This window comes from Populus nigra, chromosome 16, assembly GCF_951802175.1.
Source record: "Populus nigra chromosome 16, ddPopNigr1.1, whole genome shotgun sequence".
Taxonomy (NCBI): Eukaryota; Viridiplantae; Streptophyta; class Magnoliopsida; order Malpighiales; family Salicaceae; genus Populus; species Populus nigra.
Genome location: NC_084867.1, coordinates 680,408 through 698,486, shown reverse-complemented (window position 1 = coordinate 698,486; position 18,079 = coordinate 680,408). Strand labels below are relative to the sequence as shown.

Genomic DNA, 18,079 nt, shown 5'->3' with positions numbered 1-18,079 from the left:
TAGGTTGAATAATTTTATTTTTCAGCAAAATAAATAAATAAATATACATGTTTTTTGAACATGCTTTTGGCCACAAAAAAATATTCCAAGTCAGAAATAGAAAAGTTTATAGTGAAACTAAATAAATAAATCAAGAATTATCTATGCAAAATAATAATAATAATAATAATAATAATAAAAAGAAAAGATAGATATATATTAAGATATTTGATTTTGTAATATGGGTCATGTATCTAATTGTATTTAATAACTTTATTTCTTAAAATAAATCTTTTTATTTAATCAAACAATAACATAAACATATACAAACATGAAAGCGATATAATAAAATCAAAGAAAAAAAATATTATACAAAGTTGTATATTTTTTAAAAAATAATAATTAAATTTTATGTGAGAATCAAGTAAAATATAGGTGATTTTAACCAAAGACAATATTATACAAAGTTGCACATTTTCAAAAAAATAATAATTAAATTTTATGTGAGAATTAAGTAAAATATAGGTGATTTTAACCAAAGACTAAATTAAAAAGTTGAGAGATAAAAGTGGCTATAGATATTTGATCTTGAAGCATGGTTTATAAACTTGATTGTATTCAATAACATTATTTCTTGGAACACATGTTTTATTTAATAAAATTAAAAAAAAAACAAAACACGCATAGAAAAGCGATTGAATAAAATTAAAGGAGAAAAAAAATTAAGTGGGTTTACATAGAATCATATTGTAAAAAAAATCAAATAAATTTGTTAAAAATCTATTAAAATTAAAAAAAGTCAATAAAAAGATAAATCACAAAAAAAATAAAAAGATAAAAAAAAGCTTAGGCCCACGAGCTTAGGTGGCCTAGCACCCCTAATCTTAAAAAAAGCCCAAGTGGTCTTTTAGTCAAAGTCCGCTTGGCTAAGCTGAAGGGTTTTTTTTTGTTTATTAAGCGGCAGATGACACATCACTTGGCTTTTCTTGAATTTTAATTATTGTGGTGGCCGAAAAATCAGAGTTTATAATTTTTTATGCTTGTTAATATATAAAATAGTGTTTAGAAAAAAAATCTTATGCATCAATCTTCTCGGATTAGAGAGAACTCAACCTCAAGTTTAAATTATATTGTCTCAGTCTGGTGGATGTCCAATCAAAACTCTCAAACCCTTTTTTTTTCTTCAAATATATAATAATTTTAGACATTAATTTTAGTTTGTTTATCTTAATTTCTGTAATGAAGAAGTAGCAATTGAAAAATTATTTCTCTTTTCATTACTTCTAATGTAATAAATTGTAAACTTTAAACTTACTTCATGAATACATGTAGTGAATTTTTAATATCATAATAAAAGGTTAATTTGTTAAGTAGAGTTCTAAAAACAATTTTAATTCTTTAATAATTTCTCTTGTTTAATTTTTCTTATGGCTAGCTTTCATCAATAATAATATTGCTGATTATCATAAAAAAAAATCTTTAATAATTTCACACATTGATTTAATTTCTTGTTTTTCAGTTAGAAATATATTGATGTATTGGTGAAACCCTAGATCGGATGACATTGTTTATTCTACCATTTTTTTTTCTTGTCATCAATTTTTTGCTTTATTTTATTTTATCCTTGCAGTTGATGATGCCTGCATCTATTTATTTTTCTATAATTCAATTATTTGATTTTGTAAACTTAATTTATTCACTAGCTATATCAAATTAAAGACGGACTAGCTAGATTACAGCAGACGACGATCATGCATGAGCAAGGAGGCGTACGGACTAGGTTATGATATTCCAGCCCTGGATATGTAGAAACGTAACAAAATGCAAGTATGATTCCTTTAATGAGTTGAACTGATGAGAAATTTAAATTTAAATTGAAACCAAGTAAAAAAAAATACACCAGACATGTTCGTATATATTGTTTCTTCTTCTTCTCGTTCTCCCAAACCCTAACCCTAAGAATAAACTCTTATCAAGCCTAAACCCTAACACTAAAAATAAACTCCCATTAAAAATACCCTCTGATTACGTTCCCCTCACTGATCCTGTTCCTTCTCTTCGTTCAGTACTCTCTTTTTCTCTGATCAGTTTTCTAAGGAAGATCATCTTATATTCAAATGGGGAATTACAACTACTTTTGGCCTGAAGATATAATTAGAGAGATTCTGTTAAGATTACCAGTGCAATCTTTGCTTCGATTCAAGACTGTTTCTAAACTTTGGTTTGATGTCATTACAAGCTCCAACTTTATTGACAGCCATTATCAACATCCCTCAAAACGAAAACTCTTTGTTATGCTCGCACAGCGGCGAGAATTATATAGCATATCAGTGCTTCCCGGAGGAATAAATAGAGTTGATGATCGCAGCATGCCATTCGCACTGGAAGCGGGTAAATATGCAGCTGAAATTGTGGGTTCTAGCAATGGTTTAGTTTGTTTAAGTATCCGTTCAAAGATATCTAATGATCTTAAAGCTCATATATTATGGAATCCAGCAACAAGGCAATACCGAGAGTTACCTCCTAACAGGATTTGTTACAGTCAAGCTCAAGGGTTTGGTTTCCATCGATCACTGTATAAACGACTACAAACTGCTCCAAGTTGCTTACAGAAAGAATGGCCAGCAGGAAGCTAAGGTTCTTGCATTGAGCACAGGTTCTTGGAGAAAGGTGGAGGACACTCTTCCTTCATATGATTACGGTATTGCAAAACCGGTGGTTGTTAAAGGAGTGTGGTATCACATGGCAACAGTTGCTCGAGAAACACCATTTACTATAAGGTTTGACATGGGCGATGACACCTTCTCCAAGGTGAAAACTGCACCTATACCTTATCATTCCTCTCCTGAATATCTCGTTAAGAAAGTGAAGTTGATGGAGTACAAAGAATTGCCTGCAATTTGCGTATTCGAATATAATTACTGGATCCCATATCCTAGTTTATCGTTCAAGGTTGATATATGGTTAATGAACAACGAGCAGTCTTGGACAAAGGTATTGACATGTAGTCAGAATTCCGTTCCCATTTCTGATGTTGGCTTGCTGCCTTTAGGGTTCTGGGTCGATGAAGAAAGTATAATCTCGGAGAACTACAAGAGGGATGGCTTGAGCTTGTTTAATCTCTCGACTAAGCAATCGAAAGTGGTTGTGTTAGATGAAGCCAAAAGGTTTGGAAGTGCTCATAGTTATGTGGAGAGCTTGGTTTCAGTCTACCCTACCAGAAGTCAAGATAGGGACTCCACAAATTAATTAGACAGATCATTTTATATAGATCTTCTTTTCCTTTTTTAATTTGTGAGAGTTTTCTGTTACTCAACTCAATCAATTCTGAGCATTCTAAAGTATATATTTGGACTTGAGAGCTTATTCAGGCTGCTAGCAATAAAATAATTTATTTAAGAAATGCAAGAAGGAATTATATTCTTAGCTAGTAATAATATCAGGTGAGCTCATGTCTTTGTATCCTTTAGTCTCCATATTATTTGTTTAATTGATTTGTTTTCTTCTATACCATAACGAGCAGCATGAATATATTATATTCAGATATATATATATATATATATATATATCTTTCTTGATTTTTCATCATTTTTTTTATTGGCTGAAATCCTATAATTAGCAATTCACATAATATATATATATATATATACATATATATATATATACATATATATATATATATATATATATATATATATATCTTTCTTGATTTTTCATCATTTTTTTTATTGGCTGAAATCCTATAATTAGCAATTCACATAATAATTAGCAATTCGATATAATCTTCTAATAAATGCAGATAATATTAAATTTTAGATAAACCAATGTTGTTTTTTTTTTTTAATTTATATCTCAATGCAAGTTTTCTGATGCTATTGTCTTAATAGCCATGTTCTTAATAAAATCAACGATTATAAAAAACGAAGAAGAAGAAGTTGCTAGCTTGTGCAAGTAGTGAATTCGCCATTTGATAAATATAAAAAAAAATTAGGGTTTCAGTTATGGTTTATGAAAAACTTTATAATACGCAGGATAATTAGCTAGTAGCATTTTATTAGGGTCTATTAAAGAAAAAATAAACACAAAGAAGGAAAAACCAAATCTATAATCCATAAAAAAAGATTGACTGGCCAGATTTTATTTTCCTCCTTGTCAAGTGTAAAAGTTGTGATCGAGTCTGGGAGTATATTTACAAAAGGTTGATACACAATCAACATTACATTTCACTAGTAAACAAAATTAACCTCCTAATTTAAGGATGTCTTCGATGTCTGAATCTTACAGAGAATCAGAATTTAAAAATGTCTCGGATGCCCACAATAAAATATTCTCAAACCACACTATGCTCCACTCTGAGGCGAAAACTGAGGTGCTCGGCCAAGAGGTATCATGAGATCCTTCATGACCTCGTACTCTTCTGCACTCATGCGGACACCATCTACCACCTATATATTTAGCCAACAACAAATCCAGTGAAATATGCCATCAAAGGATTTCTGAAATGTAAATTCAAGCAAGACTAAAAATCCCAGTCTGATTCTGCAACTACGCTACCTGGCTAAATTTCTTATGCAACGAGTTCTAATATTTCAATTTGATATAAAGAGTCACTTCAGTCTTCTATTCTTTATATTAAATACAGACCCAAAAAAGCTTCCAATATAAACACTGAATTTTGTCGAAGCTGATGCCTAATCAAAATGTATGATTCATATATAACTTCCCGCTTTAATTCTGCAACAATTATTTTAGTTTCTAATCACATGTGCAAAGAATCCTTTTTTTTTAAAAGACAACCCTCTTGTTTTAGAACTTCGCTTCAACATCTCAGCCTTAAAGTAAAATTAACAAGAGAATTAAACCAGATTTAAATATCAAGAGTATTCACCTTCTGAATCACCATTCTCCTATTATCCATGTATGAAATGAGTGCTGGGATCCTGCATACAGAGAGAGCTTCAATGAAGAGAAGCGCTATAACTTGCCACTGTTTCATTCTGAATGCTGGAACTGCATCAACAAAGGACATTGTACCCAACAAGTTCGCCTGTATAGGGGTTTCGAGCAGTCAGACCAATCACAAACAATACTTCTCCCAAGTTTGCAGGCGACAAATTAATATATTTGTTCATTTATTTCAACTCCATGATGCACAGAACAAATCCTATTGAGTTAAGGTCAAATTCTTATGATGTCCTTTCTGAATGGAAAGCAAGAAATGAAAATAAACTGTGTTTCCCATAATTGAGGACATGCTGTATTTTATCAAGTGAAACGTGGGATATTAACAGGTCAATGACAGACCTAACCAGAGCATACTTATATCCACAATTAGGAGTATGGAACTTTGTTCAATCATTCAAACAGTGTGCTCAAATAATATTGCTCTATCTAACGTTTATTTTTTACCCTAGTGCATTGGTTACCCCTCTTATCATTGCAAAACAAATGAAATATAAACCTCCAAATGCTTTAAAGAATACCCCTCTTACAATATCTAGGAGGCCAAAATCCATATCCTGTTGCCATGCTACTCTCACAATAGATTATACCCATTATTGCTATAAAATAATAGTTTAAGAATAAATACCGCTCCTTGCTCCAATGTAGATATAGGTATTGGTAGCCTGAGATCAGCAACAACAACAGGGAAAGCCCGACCAAGACAACCCTCAATAGTTTGCTGGATTTCAAAGGAGCGACCATCTCCCAAGACAATCTTCCGAGGGTACTCCCTCCCATTAACCATCAAGTATTCCTCATGGGAACTTTCATCTTTGCCGTATACATATGCCAAAGAGGATGATGTGACCCATGCAAACAGAGCCATCCATATTGTCGCGAAAGAGGATAACTGGAAAGACATGAGAGCATAGGAAGTGTAAATCTAAAATTGCAGACGCTTGTGAGCTTAAAAAACAAGTATCAAGAGTTTACCTCCAAACTGAAACCTTCAGGAGGAGCATCATACCATGAGTTCTCAGGATCAAAGCATTCAGATTGTGGAATCCCAGGCTTTCCTGGCCACTTAATAGTTGAGGATTCTTCATCAAGCACATCAACATCCTCCATGGGATCCCCTTGATCCAAATCATGCGGTTGAGGTAATATGACGAGTCCAGCTTCAGACACTGAACATAATTGCAAGACAACACAAACTCAGAAAAATCTTATTTTGTCCACCAAAAAATTAATTTCATCAAACTTATGTGTAAGATGACATACGAGCATTACTGGCATCAGCATCTCCAGATGCAACAGCTTCAGCAGCCTGGCTCAAAGCTTTAGCACATGCTTCAGCTGATTCGAATTTTAATACATAACCATCATCTCTCTTGTCTATATTGTCTACAATCTCAGGACCTGCTTTTGTATCTTTCATTTCCCTAACCTCGCAAAGATCTCTACTTCCAGAACTACCAACTTTCTCATCAGCCCAAGTAACAGAGCGAGTTAATTTCTTCGCACCAGAAGTTTTAAGAGAGGGCTTGAGTGATGATTCAACCGGTTTAGCTGCTTTTTCAGACACAGATTTTTCTTTAGCTTCAGTAGTAATTGTAATGGAACTGGTTTGACAGGAATCAAAAGGTGAAGACAGATCTTGACTGCTAAGCTCATCTTTTATGGCTACTTTACTTCTATCTTCTTTCACCTTCCTTGATGTCTTACTAGAACCAACCTTTCTAGTAGCAGAAGATTGATTCTCAGAGCTTTTCTGAGATACCTTTTCTTTCTGTTTCTGTATTTTTGTTTTGGAAGTAGTGCCTGCCAAACCTGAGGGACTTTTTGAAATGCTATACTCATCTTGAGTGATAATGATGGTGCTTGTGAAGTTCATGTCATTGATGAAAGATTCTTGTTTACTACTTTGTTTAGTACCTTTAGCTTTTGATCCTGTAACGCATAAATACAGTTCACTCGGAGATTCGTTTGACAAAATAATATTGAAAGGAAATGAAGATAAAACAATTTAATAAAGAACAGATGGTAGTTGTGAGCGAATAAGAATGTCATGAATAATGTAAATTTGGAAAAAAGCTTCAAAATGGTGTTAAAGGAAGGAAATAGAAGCTTCAATTCTTAGAGATTTCACATTTCAGGGCCCAAGTAAAATTGACAGAAAGCTCTACCCAATTAGCCTTTTAAAGCTAGCCAGCTTATTGGAATTTGATTTTTCATTCATGAAAAAGTGATGCATAAGAGAAGTTCTAACTGAACATCAAAGTTCTAACACAACATCTCTGCAACTTAAATAAAAGTTTCATTCATTGCATGCTTGTCAACAATATGAATTAAATATAACTATAAGATTGAATATATTCCACGAGCAGAAGACTGACCCTTAGAGCCTTTATGAGATCCTTTTGCTTTTGGTTTCTGAGTTTTTTTATCAGTGTTGGTGTCTGTCAAGCCTGAGGGAGTTTTTGAAATGCTATATTCATCTTGAGTGATAATGGAGCTTGTGAAATCCATGTCATCGATGATAAAATCTTCTTTACTACTTTGTTTGGTAGTGTTAGCTTCTAGCCCTGCAATGCATAAATAATCACCCTTCAGTAAAAGTAACAAAATGGTATCAGCAAAAAACTTTTTGAATCCAAAAGAAAGGGAGAAGAGATCCTACGTCAATAACTGAGAGCAGTATCAAAAGAACAAGTCAAGCACTATGTAAATTTGGAAAGAAACTACAAATGGTAGTAAAAAGGAAGGAAATAAAAACTTCAGTTCTTAAAGGTTTCACATTTTAGGGCCCATCAAAAATTGAAAAGTAAAGGAAAGTAATTAAAAAAATCTACCCAATTAAGCCTTTCAAAGTTAGCCAGCTTAGTGGGATGAGACTTTACTTCTTATGAAACCGATAAGAATAAGAAAACTTCAAACCCAACATCTCAACAACTGAAGTGCAAGTTTGATTCTTTGACAAACAGTTCCATTTGTCGAACAGTTGTTCATAATACGAGTTAAGTACTACAACACCTGAAAGATTAACCCAAAGAAAAGCATAAATACAACCAAAGATTTAGTACTAATACCTTCTTTGTGATTTTTCAATGGTAAGGACTTTGAATTACGATCCCGTTGTGGAACATACCCTTCAATTGCATTTGAAGGACCAATCCATTGTTCAAAAGAAACCTCTCCCTCAACTTTTTCTGTTTTCTCCTCGATCTTCAAATTTGAAAAACCCAAATCCCCATTCTTCCCCAGACTACCCTCAGAACCCAAACTAAAATTATCAAACAACATCAAAACCTCATTAAGTTTTGCTGGATTCAAAACCAAGCATCTCTCTTCTTGCAAGCTCCCAGAAAAAGTTCGACTATTAATAACACAACTAGAAGAGCAATACATGTACGTCTCGTGTAGATCATAAACTTTATGCTCCTTCAAAGAAATACGATATCGGCCTTTTTGAGGGCGATCAGATGGCAAAGAATTGCCACAGAGAGGGTAACCACAGAGGTTCGCTATCGTTCGTTCAGTAACAACATCTTCATAGTCACTGTGCGACATTATAGATCCAGCTGCAAATAATTGATCCTCATTTTGGATGCCCTCGAGAAGAGAAAGTTGTAATTTGTAAATAGTATCCTTAACAACAGTTGATTGATCTTTCGCCATTGATGCTTCACATACAAAAAATATGAAGTTGGTCTCACTGCAAAATTATCTTCAATTCACTTCCAACAAAATACAACTGGAAAAATTCTAAGCGTGTAAAAACCAACTAACATTGCCAATATTTCATATGCAGACAAGATTAACAGATTCCGTTTCAATCACCTCTGAAATAGTTAATAGCGTTGAAGTTAATATATTTAGCAGAATTTCACAAAAATAAGAAAAGAGCTAAAACTTTGAACTTCATTACTGAAACTATACCATACAAACGTCCACATATAACAAAGTTCAACAATCGATCAAAGCCTACCCAGCAAGTAGTTTCATTCTTCTATCTAGTTCTAAAGGAAAACAGCAAAAGAGAGTGCAACTTGCACTGGTTCCTAAAGTAACGTATCAAAGCTTTCCAAAACTGGTTTATTAACTAAGCTACTTGACCAGAAACTACTAATCCTAGCAAAAATTTGGTGATAAATTGACGGGACGTTAAATTTCACTTCAATTTTAAAGAATTCAAACAATGGCAACTCATATAAACCACAAATTAAAAAATTTCAAGTTTCATAGCGGTATTTTATCGAGCACTGAGTCTGCAATACAAAATCAGCCCCAATTTTACCTACCAAAACCAAAAATAACTCAAACCCAATATTTATCCATTCAAAAGAGGAGGAATAATGCAAAAACAGAAGCTCAACAAAGACTTTCATCACTTACACTCAAATCTTCACCAAAAGAGAAGTAAAAACAAGAAACCCGAATCCAGCCCACTTAACCTAACAAAACTTTCCCTCAAACCCAACAATCTCTCGAGGTTGTGTGTTTATATTAAGAATTCAAATCGATTTTTTGGCGAAAAAGATCACCTTTTGAATTAATTTTATTATGGTTCGTTTTCTCTTCTCCTCGTCCTCTCTCTCTCTCTCTCTCTCTCTCTCTCTATATATATATATATATATAGGCGGTTTGTACATGAAACGGTACCGTACAATATAGGCGGTTTGTCTTGGCTTGTTTTGCACGTTCGTTGCCTGCTCTCGTGTTTTTATTAGGGTAAACTTCATTTTGACCCCTATAAATGCAATAGTGTTTGATTTATACCCTTTTATTTTAAAATTTATCAGCATTTTGGTACCTTTGAATGTTTTTTTTAAAAGGTTTTTAATTGGTTATTTTGAGATATTATAAGAAATATTGGGATTCGGGGAAAACAATGAAAAGTAATAAAAAATAAAAATCATTATTTTGCTAGTTGTTATCTGATAGTAATGGATAAAAATATGAGCTTCCAAAGCACATTTCTAAAGAGATCTTGCAAGCTCAAACAAACAGCCTTTAATGGGTACCTAAATTTCTAAATTTACAAGACTTCCTTTAAAAAGAGAAAAAAAAATAATTAAAAAATATTTCCTTGAATTTCCCATTCCCATTTTATGATATAAGAAAATCCACCTCAAGTAATTCAGAAAACAAACTAATTCCAAATCTAGGGACTAATTGATAATATACTCCATAAAATATATAGTTTTTAAGAATTAAATATTAAAAAAGTTAACCCTAATATTTATAAAATAAAAAACATGAGTCATTAATTTTTTTTTATATAAATTTAGATTAAATTAGATTTTAAGCTGATTGGATTCAGATCAATTATTAGTGTCCTAGTTTTAAAATAATAATGCGTTGATTTCATTTTTAAAAGCTATTTTATTTTTATGTTTTAAAAATGGTTTTAATTTATATATATATATATATATATATATATATATATATATTTAAATTATTTTAATATATTAGTATGAAAAATAAATTTAAAAAAATAAAAAAATTATTTTAATATATTTTTAAATAAAATATAAAAAACAACAGCTACAATAATAACTGGGGCTCTAACACCTTATCAAAGCCGAAGACAACCTTAAACAGATTATCTCTAATGTATCATTTGAAACCAAAGCAGTGAAAATCAGGTCACTCTGTCTTCTCCACAGCTCCTCGAAAATGGCAGTTTCCCTCCTCCATCACCCTCCTTTAAGCAACCAACGGTACTCTCCCTCCCTCTCTCTCTCTCTCCCTCTCTCTCTCTCTCGTTATATATAATTCAGTTTTGCTGACACTCTTTTGTATGTACTTGGCGTCTGCTATATATATATATATATTTAGCTAATGACACTCATATTTGGCTGAGATTAATTGGTTTGTCTAGCATAGGACTGAAAAAGAAAATACCCCTTTTCAACTATGGTTGAAGTAGGTGAGTTTTTTGAGCTGGGTAATGATAGCTCAATGAATAAAGGTATCTTGGAATTGCAAAGTAGAAATTGCTCAATTTTCATAGAGTGATTGTTGTTGCTACTCTTTGAATTTGTGGCAAAAAAAAAAAACTTATTTCTGGAGACCATATAGCTCAACTTTGAAGTTTGTATGTAGTTGCTTCAATAGTTTGTGGGGAAACAGGCCTGGATTAGTATGCTTTTTCGCTTGAAATAGAGATTAAAGTTAGGCTTAGTCAATGATATAGAGACCAAAGGGAGGTTTCTTGAAAGTCTTGTCCTTGAATGCGTTTTTCATATAAAACTGTGACAATTTGGTTGTAAGATGAAGAGCTGTCATGTTTAAGTTAGGGTATTACACAACCATTTTGGGATGGGTATGGTAGGGAATGATTTGTTGCAAAGTGGTTCATCCAAGCAGGACATTCATTCATGTCAGCACCATCAAAATGCAATGTCAGCTCAATTAAATTATTGCAGAAAAGCTAATTTAAAGTTGGAATAGGAAGTGATTTGTGATACGGTTCTGAGCTTTCTTAGTATACTTCTCAAACTTCTATTTATTTCCTTGTACCATTTGTCGCAAATAAGCTTGATGAAGGATAAGAAATGTTGCTTCTGTCTTCCTTGATAATGTTCAAGTTGACTTGGTATTTTTGTACTTAAAATGGTTCTTGATTGAAGCACATCTGAATGGAACATCACTTCCTGCCTTAATTCCATTATGATATGTGTATATTTTTTTCTACACATCTACCTATTCATGTAAGATTTGTTGTTGTAAGACATAAAATTTTAACATCATGTAATCTCATGATGCTGTTTCATGGATGAATGGTTTGATATTCTTATCTGACTATTCCAGGATAACTCAAGCGTTTGTAGACTTGAATTCAAGGTCTTTGCAGAGAGGCATCACTTGCTTCTCAATTTGTCTCCAGAAGCAGAAATGCAGCATCGAACTATACATGATACCCACTACAACAGTTGCTCGACACTGGATGTTGAAAACTTTTGCTTCAGCTGGCTCATTAAATGCAGAAGTGGAATGTCAAGAAAATCACATTTCCCCTGGTTTCTCAACTTCTAATGACTTCCGGAGGTCGAAACTTACTCAAATACATTTAATAGACTTTCTTTTAAAATGATGCCTTTAATATTTTCCTGACCTTTTTAAAAGTTTGGATAACTTGTTTGAACAATATTTTGTAGTTGGTCTCGGACAAAGTTTGAGACTAGAACTTTTAAAATAGTCAAAGGACTTAAATGACATTTTTGTTTTGCATCAGCAGGTCTAAAACAGTGGCTGACAGCTCAAGTAAACCCTCAGATGGTGTGAATGATTTTGAGAGACAGTTGCAAGAGTTGTTTGATGAAGTCAAAATGATGATCAAGATGGGAAACAAAAATGATGCCATGGATCTACTTCAAGCAAATTATGAATTTGTCAAAGAGCAGATCAATGCAGGTTCTAGAGGCATTGAAGAAGCTGCTACTCTTGACATCGTAGCCTTGGGATACATGGCTATTGGAGACTTAAAGTCTGTTGGGTTTATCCTGAACAAGGTAACTTTCTTTTTCCTAGTCTGTTGCGTTGTCAATCTGATTCATGTGTTTGAAATCCTTTGTTAAACTTTTGATGTCTGTGGTATGTGTTTGTTGATCCTGCTATTCTGTTCTTAAATTCATGGCTTTTCTTTCCTTCAGTTTGTAATTTTCTTTTAGATTTTGTCATTTTTTGAATAGGCCTACCTGAGTTGACCAACAAATATAGAGAACATAGATTTGTTCTCTTCTTATAAGTTATTAAGTTAATTCTAGCTCTCTAGTTTAAGAGAAAAAAATGAGTCTCTATTCGTGATCATGGGGTATGTTAAACATAGGAACATGTAAAATTTCTATGTCAAATTGTTGTCGGTGATAGTTCTTCTTTTTCATTGGCCTTGAGCCTCATCAAATTGTTCATGGTTGCATTTTGTTTCTTATTCTTTGATCCTCAACAGTTTTTTTTGATACATTTATACATATTAAATCAATGTCTGGTAACCCACATTTATGTTGACAAATGAACATACATGCTTAATATATATCTCTTTGTTTCTCTTGTGCTTCATTTTCATGGATGGCCAGTTGGACGAAGTTGTTGAGAGTCTAAAGGATGATGAACCTCTTCTGGATTCAGTACTAATACATATGGGAAGCATGTATTCAGCTTTGGGGAAGTTTGAAAAATCCATGCTTGTATATCGAAGAGTTATTGCTATTCTAGAGAGAATACACGGTAAATGCCTTTTAATTTAGTTTTCTTTTTTGCTAAGTTCGCCTGATATACTACTTATTGTAACTTAGTTTGTTTAATTGCTCTTCAACAATTAGCAGAAGGTAAAGTCCAATGTTGAAGCTGGATGCGACTCAATTTTTTATTACACTATAGTAAACTTTCCATATTTCCTGCCCCCCAGCATACTAAAATTTTCTAGCAGTCCTGTTGTTGACAAAATTAGAATTGCCCAAGTCATGAGTGCAACTATAATTCATGCTGTTGCATTTTTCTTATTCCATTTATCCATGGTATGCTAATTGTGTTTGGGCTATATTCATGAACCAACTAACATGGTAGTTTTGTCAAGTTTTGAGCAAATTCCACATTATTGACTCTGAGGTCAACCAATAATCATAAAATGAAAACTGGATCAACATTGAGTGATGATATGAAGTTTGATGGAGTCTCAAATGGTTTGATCCATTGAAAATACATTGCTTTATTCCTGCTCTTAATGCTGCAATTAACCTTTGAGATTTCCTTCAACTCTTTAATAATGAGGCAAGCCCAAAACTTAACAGTTGTCCTATGAAATTGCTTTCTTTTAGGGAAAGGCAGTGCTTTTCTTGTCTCACCATTGTTGGGGATGGCAAAAATTCTGGGTTCGATTGGAAAAGCTACCAAAGCGATAGAAGTCTACCAACGTGTGATAAGTATTCTGGAATCTAGCAGAGGAGCTGAAAGCAAAGATTTGGTAGTGCCTTTATCTGGTCTTGGCAATCTTTTGATCAAGGAAGGAAGAGCCACTGATGCAGAAAGTCTTTTTAATAGGTTACTTTACTTTCTGTTGGTGTCTTTATTTAATCTTCGAAGTTAAGTTATGACTATTCACCTCCTTGCTGTTCCTTTTTTTTTTTTTCCTTCAGAATTTTAAGCATATATAAGGAGTCATATGGTGAATATGATGGAAGATTTGGCATGGCTTTGTGTTCGGTAGCCCATGTGAAGTGTGCAACAGGTAACTATGTGTAACCCTCTCACACACTGAAAGATTCACCCATGATGGTGGATTTTAAACCTCCTGCTTTACAACAGTTTACTGTTGATAAATACAATATTAACCTTGTAAACTCTACCGCTGCCGCTTTTCCAAATTTATCAGTTAAATCAACTTAATTGCTCATATTCCAATGTTTTGCAGGGAATGCAGAAGAAGCTATTAATTTATATAGAAAGGCTCTTCAAGTCATCAAGGATGCAGACTACATGGCTCTAGATGACAGTATCATGGAGAGGATGAGGATAGATTTGGCTGAATTGCTTCACGTTGTAGGAAGGTAAAGCCAGATAAAACTAACTTTTATGTTGTATGATTGATTTGGAGGGATTAGAAGCAGGTGGCGGCCTTCTGTTCATTGTTTTTTATTGCTGAAAAGCTTTAGGGCTTTGTTTGCTTTGCTGGAGCTTTTCAAGCGATTTTTGTGTCGTTTCGTTGTTCCAAAAAAAAAAAAAAAACCTTATTGAATTTCTCAAAAAGGTGGCTAACGTACTTCCTTTTTGTTGTTATATGGTTTCTTGTAGAGGAAACGAAGGCCGAGAGCTACTAGAAGAATGCTTGTTGATCACTGAAAAGTATAAAGGAAAAGATCATCCAAGCTCAGTTACACACCTTATTAATCTTGCAACCTCGTACTCACAATCAAAGAACTATGTCCAGGCTGAGCGCTTGTTGAGGACAAGTTTGGAGATTATGATGAAAAGTGTGAGACCGGATGATTCATCCATCACCTTCCCGATGCTGCACCTCGCAGTGACTCTCTACCGTTTGAATCAGGATGAAGAAGCGGAGCACCTCACACTAGAGGTTCTGCGCATTCGTGAGAAGGCATTTGGAAAAGATTCTCTTCCCGTCGGTAAGCCTTCTTTCCCCTTTATAATCATCTAACTAGGCTATCTGATCAGTTAGTTTGTGGATTCTGAGCAATGCTGATGTTATTTCTTGATATGTATGGCAGGGGAGGCTCTGGACTGTCTGGTTTCCATCCAGACCAGATTAGGGAAGCCAGAAGCTGAGTTGTTGGATCTTCTAAAACAAGTTCTAAAGATTCAAGAAAAAGAGTTTGGCTATGAGAGTGAAGAGGTTATGAGAACCCTAAAGAAAATTGTATTCTACTTGGATAAAACAGGAAGAAAGGATGAGAAATTTTCCATGCAGAAAAGATTATCTGTGCTCAGGATGAAATATAATCAAATGATGCAATATTAATGTTATAGTGGTTAGATTTTTTGCTGGATGCATAATTTACTTCATTGTTTCTTGTGAATTTCTTTATAATTTTTTATCCAATTTGGTACAGAATGGTGGGAAAAAAAAACGAAAATGATTGGAATATTGGATTGAAGTTAAAAAATCTATAATAAAATCCACCTTCTAGGGTTCCACATTGGTGGGGACCCTTTTGATTAAAAATTTAAAAATAGGCCTTCTACTTATGTTAATTTGTTTTTAGAAAAGATAAATAGAATAATTATTTATTAGAGAGATATAAATCAAGTTTGTGTTTTTATTTTTTATTATTTATTCCTTAAATTTTTGGATGAGATAAAATCAATTATTTCTTTAATTGGATTTGCACTATAATCCAAGCATATAGAGCAATATAAAATTAATTATAATTTAGTTCCTATAGTTTATTGAAACTAATAATTAACTCCTATAGACAGTATAAAAAAATAATTAAATGTACCAGCCTAACCATCATCGATTAATTAGTTTTGTTAAACTAGAAGGATTAGATTACAATTAACTCCAAGGTAATAAAATTAATCACAATATTATTTTTAATCTCACAATTAATAAAAACAATAATCATATTAATTAACTATATTTAAATGGAATCAGCCTTTTACTGTGAATTTCACTGTGCAAATCCACAGTATAAAACAAATGTCAAATATCTTTCAGTTATATGTTTTTTTTTAATTAATTTCTTTTATTTAATTTAGTTTTTTAATATTAATTTTTTTTTCTATTTAGTTATTAATTATAACTAAAAGGAATCAGTTATTTACTGTGAATTTCACTATATAAATCCTATGTGAAAGATGAATATCTTTTAGTTATAGGTTTTTTTAATTAATCTTTTTTTTGTTTAATTTAGCTTTTTAATATTTTTTAATATTTAGTTATCATACTCTCATGACATGGATCTCAGGTTTGACGGGTTAACCTGGTTTTGCAGGTTAACCTAGTTGACTCAGATTTTTTTTAATTAGTTTTTTTTTTAATTTTATCTTTTAATATTGATTTGATTGAGAATTAAATTTCATAATTTATTTTGTTTGTTTTTCATTAGATTATCTTGATCTCATGAATGAGTTTTATCGTTCCTCTCCTTCCAAAACACTATTTATTGGAATATTATTTTACTTTGTTTTTTTCTTTTCAATTTTTTTTTAATTTCATTTTTTAATATTAAATTTTTTTCTATTTAAGTATCACACTTTCATGACACGACCTTACAGCTGAACCCATATATAAGGTTTGGTGTTGCAGCCAGACCCACCTAAATTTGGATCAAACAAGTTTAATATTATTATTATTATTAAAAATGTTATTATTTGTATTATTAACTATAACTAAAAGAAATCAATATTTTACTGTGGATTTCATTATGCAAATTCACAATGAAAGACAGATGCATTTTATTTATAGGTTTTTTTTTCAATTAATTTTTTTTGTTTAATGTAGTTTTTTAATATTAATTTTTTTTTTAGTTATCATACTCTCATGACACGGATCCCAGGTTTGACGGGTTAATTTAGTTTGATGGGTTAACCCAATTGACTCAGATTTTTTTCTTTTCCTTAATTAGTCCTTTTCTTTTAATTTCATCTTTTAATATCTATTTGAATGAGAATTAAACTTCATGATTTGTTTTATTTATTTTTTATTAGATTATCCTGATTTTATAAGGGGGTTTTACTGTACCCTTCCTTCCAAAGCACTATTCATTGGAATAGTGCTTTGCTTTGCTTTGTTTTCTTTTCAATTAATTTTTTTTGTTTAATTTCATTCTTTAATATTAATTTTTTTCTATTTAGTTATCACATTTTTATGACATGACCTTACAACCATTCCCACATCTATGACTTTTGGGTCTGTTGCAGCCAAACCCACTTAAATTTGGGTCAAACAAGTTTAATATTATTATTTATATTATAAATATTACTATTATTATTATAATTAATATTATAAATATTACTCTTGAGTCAGGCGTTGCAGCCAGACCTCGAGGTTCTTAGGTTTAATTTTGCAGATAGACACAATGCTCATGGATCTTAGTTTTTTATATATATTTTTTATGCTAAAAAAAGTGAGGATTTCACTATTCCAATCCAAGTGAAAGACATACGCCTTTTAGTTACAGTTTTTTTTAATTAATTTTTTTTGTTCAATTTAGTTTTTTAATATTAAATTTTTTTCTATTTAATTATCATACTCTCATTATATGGATTCCAGGTTTGACAGGTTAATCTAGTTAACTCAGATTTTTTTTTCTTTTTCTTAATTAGTTTTTTTTCCAATTTCATCTTTTAATACCGATTTGATTGAGAATTAAACTTCATAATTTGTTTTGTTTATTTTTCATTAGATTATCCTGATCTCATAAGGAGGTTTTACTATACCCCTCCTCTGAAAGCACTATTCATTAGAATAGTGTTTTGCTTTTTTTTTTCAATTAATCTTTTTTTTGTTTAATTTCATTCTTTAATATTAATTTTTTTCTATTTAGTTATCACACTTTCATGACACATCCTTGCAACCAGATCGACATGCAAGACTTTTGGCTCTGGTATTGCTGCTAGACTTACTTAAACTTGGGTCAGATAAGTTTAATATTATTATTAATATTAAAAATATTACTATTTGTATAATAAA

At 32.0% G+C, this 18,079-nt stretch overlaps 2 protein-coding genes and 1 pseudogene across 4 annotated transcripts; 2 read left to right on the top strand and 1 right to left on the bottom strand.

Moving 5' to 3' along the window:
* Positions 1-1,997: 1,997 nt before the first annotated feature.
* LOC133675985 (F-box protein CPR1-like) lies at positions 1,998-3,228 on the top strand (annotated as a pseudogene).
* Positions 3,229-4,084: 856 nt separating this feature from the next.
* On the bottom strand, positions 4,085-9,536 carry LOC133676150 (putative RNA polymerase II subunit B1 CTD phosphatase RPAP2 homolog). 2 transcript variants are annotated; one of them, XM_062097754.1, is made up of 8 exons: positions 9,319-9,536; positions 8,013-8,638; positions 7,320-7,508; positions 6,205-6,873; positions 5,917-6,110; positions 5,570-5,833; positions 4,868-5,026; positions 4,085-4,424 (listed from the first exon to the last, which is right to left on the bottom strand). In XM_062097754.1, the coding sequence occupies exons 2-8, from the start codon at positions 8,599-8,601 to the stop codon at positions 4,320-4,322; spliced, it is 2,169 nt and encodes a 722-aa protein (XP_061953738.1). In that variant the 5' UTR covers positions 8,602-8,638; positions 9,319-9,536; the 3' UTR covers positions 4,085-4,319. The 2 variants fall into 2 exon arrangements, with proteins under 2 accessions (XP_061953738.1, XP_061953739.1); XM_062097755.1 differs by having other exon boundaries at positions 8,013-8,606.
* Positions 9,537-10,496: 960 nt separating this feature from the next.
* Positions 10,497-15,438, top strand: LOC133675455 (uncharacterized). 2 transcript variants are annotated; one of them, XM_062096825.1, is made up of 9 exons: positions 10,497-10,646; positions 11,740-11,976; positions 12,167-12,440; positions 13,005-13,155; positions 13,746-13,968; positions 14,064-14,155; positions 14,339-14,474; positions 14,719-15,050; positions 15,153-15,438. In XM_062096825.1, exons 1-9 carry the CDS (start codon positions 10,603-10,605, stop codon positions 15,401-15,403), a joined length of 1,740 nt encoding a protein of 579 aa, XP_061952809.1. In that variant the 5' UTR covers positions 10,497-10,602; the 3' UTR covers positions 15,404-15,438. The 2 variants fall into 2 exon arrangements, with proteins under 2 accessions (XP_061952809.1, XP_061952808.1); XM_062096824.1 differs by having other exon boundaries at positions 12,164-12,440.
* The last annotated feature ends 2,641 nt before the right edge of the window (positions 15,439-18,079 follow it).

What these genes read in the sequence shown, in the direction of transcription:
- LOC133676150 (XM_062097754.1), bottom strand. Translation starts at nt 8,601, where the DNA reads ATGGCGAAAGATCAATCAACTGTTGTTAAGGATACTATTTACAAATTA. An exon ending in ATTGAAAAATCACAAAGAAG is followed by an intron (nt 7,509 to 8,012) that starts GTATTAGTACTA and finishes TATGCATTGCAG; the next exon opens with GGCTAGAAGCTAACACTACC. An exon ending in ATCTCATAAAGGCTCTAAGG is followed by an intron (nt 6,874 to 7,319) that starts GTCAGTCTTCTG and finishes TATGCGTTACAG; the next exon opens with GATCAAAAGCTAAAGGTACT.
- LOC133675455 (XM_062096824.1), top strand. Translation starts at nt 10,603, where the DNA reads ATGGCAGTTTCCCTCCTCCATCACCCTCCTTTAAGCAACCAACG. An exon ending in GCAGAAAGTCTTTTTAATAG is followed by an intron (nt 13,969 to 14,063) that starts GTTACTTTACTT and finishes TTTTTCCTTCAG; the next exon opens with AATTTTAAGCATATATAAGG. An exon ending in CCATGTGAAGTGTGCAACAG is followed by an intron (nt 14,156 to 14,338) that starts GTAACTATGTGT and finishes AATGTTTTGCAG; the next exon opens with GGAATGCAGAAGAAGCTATT.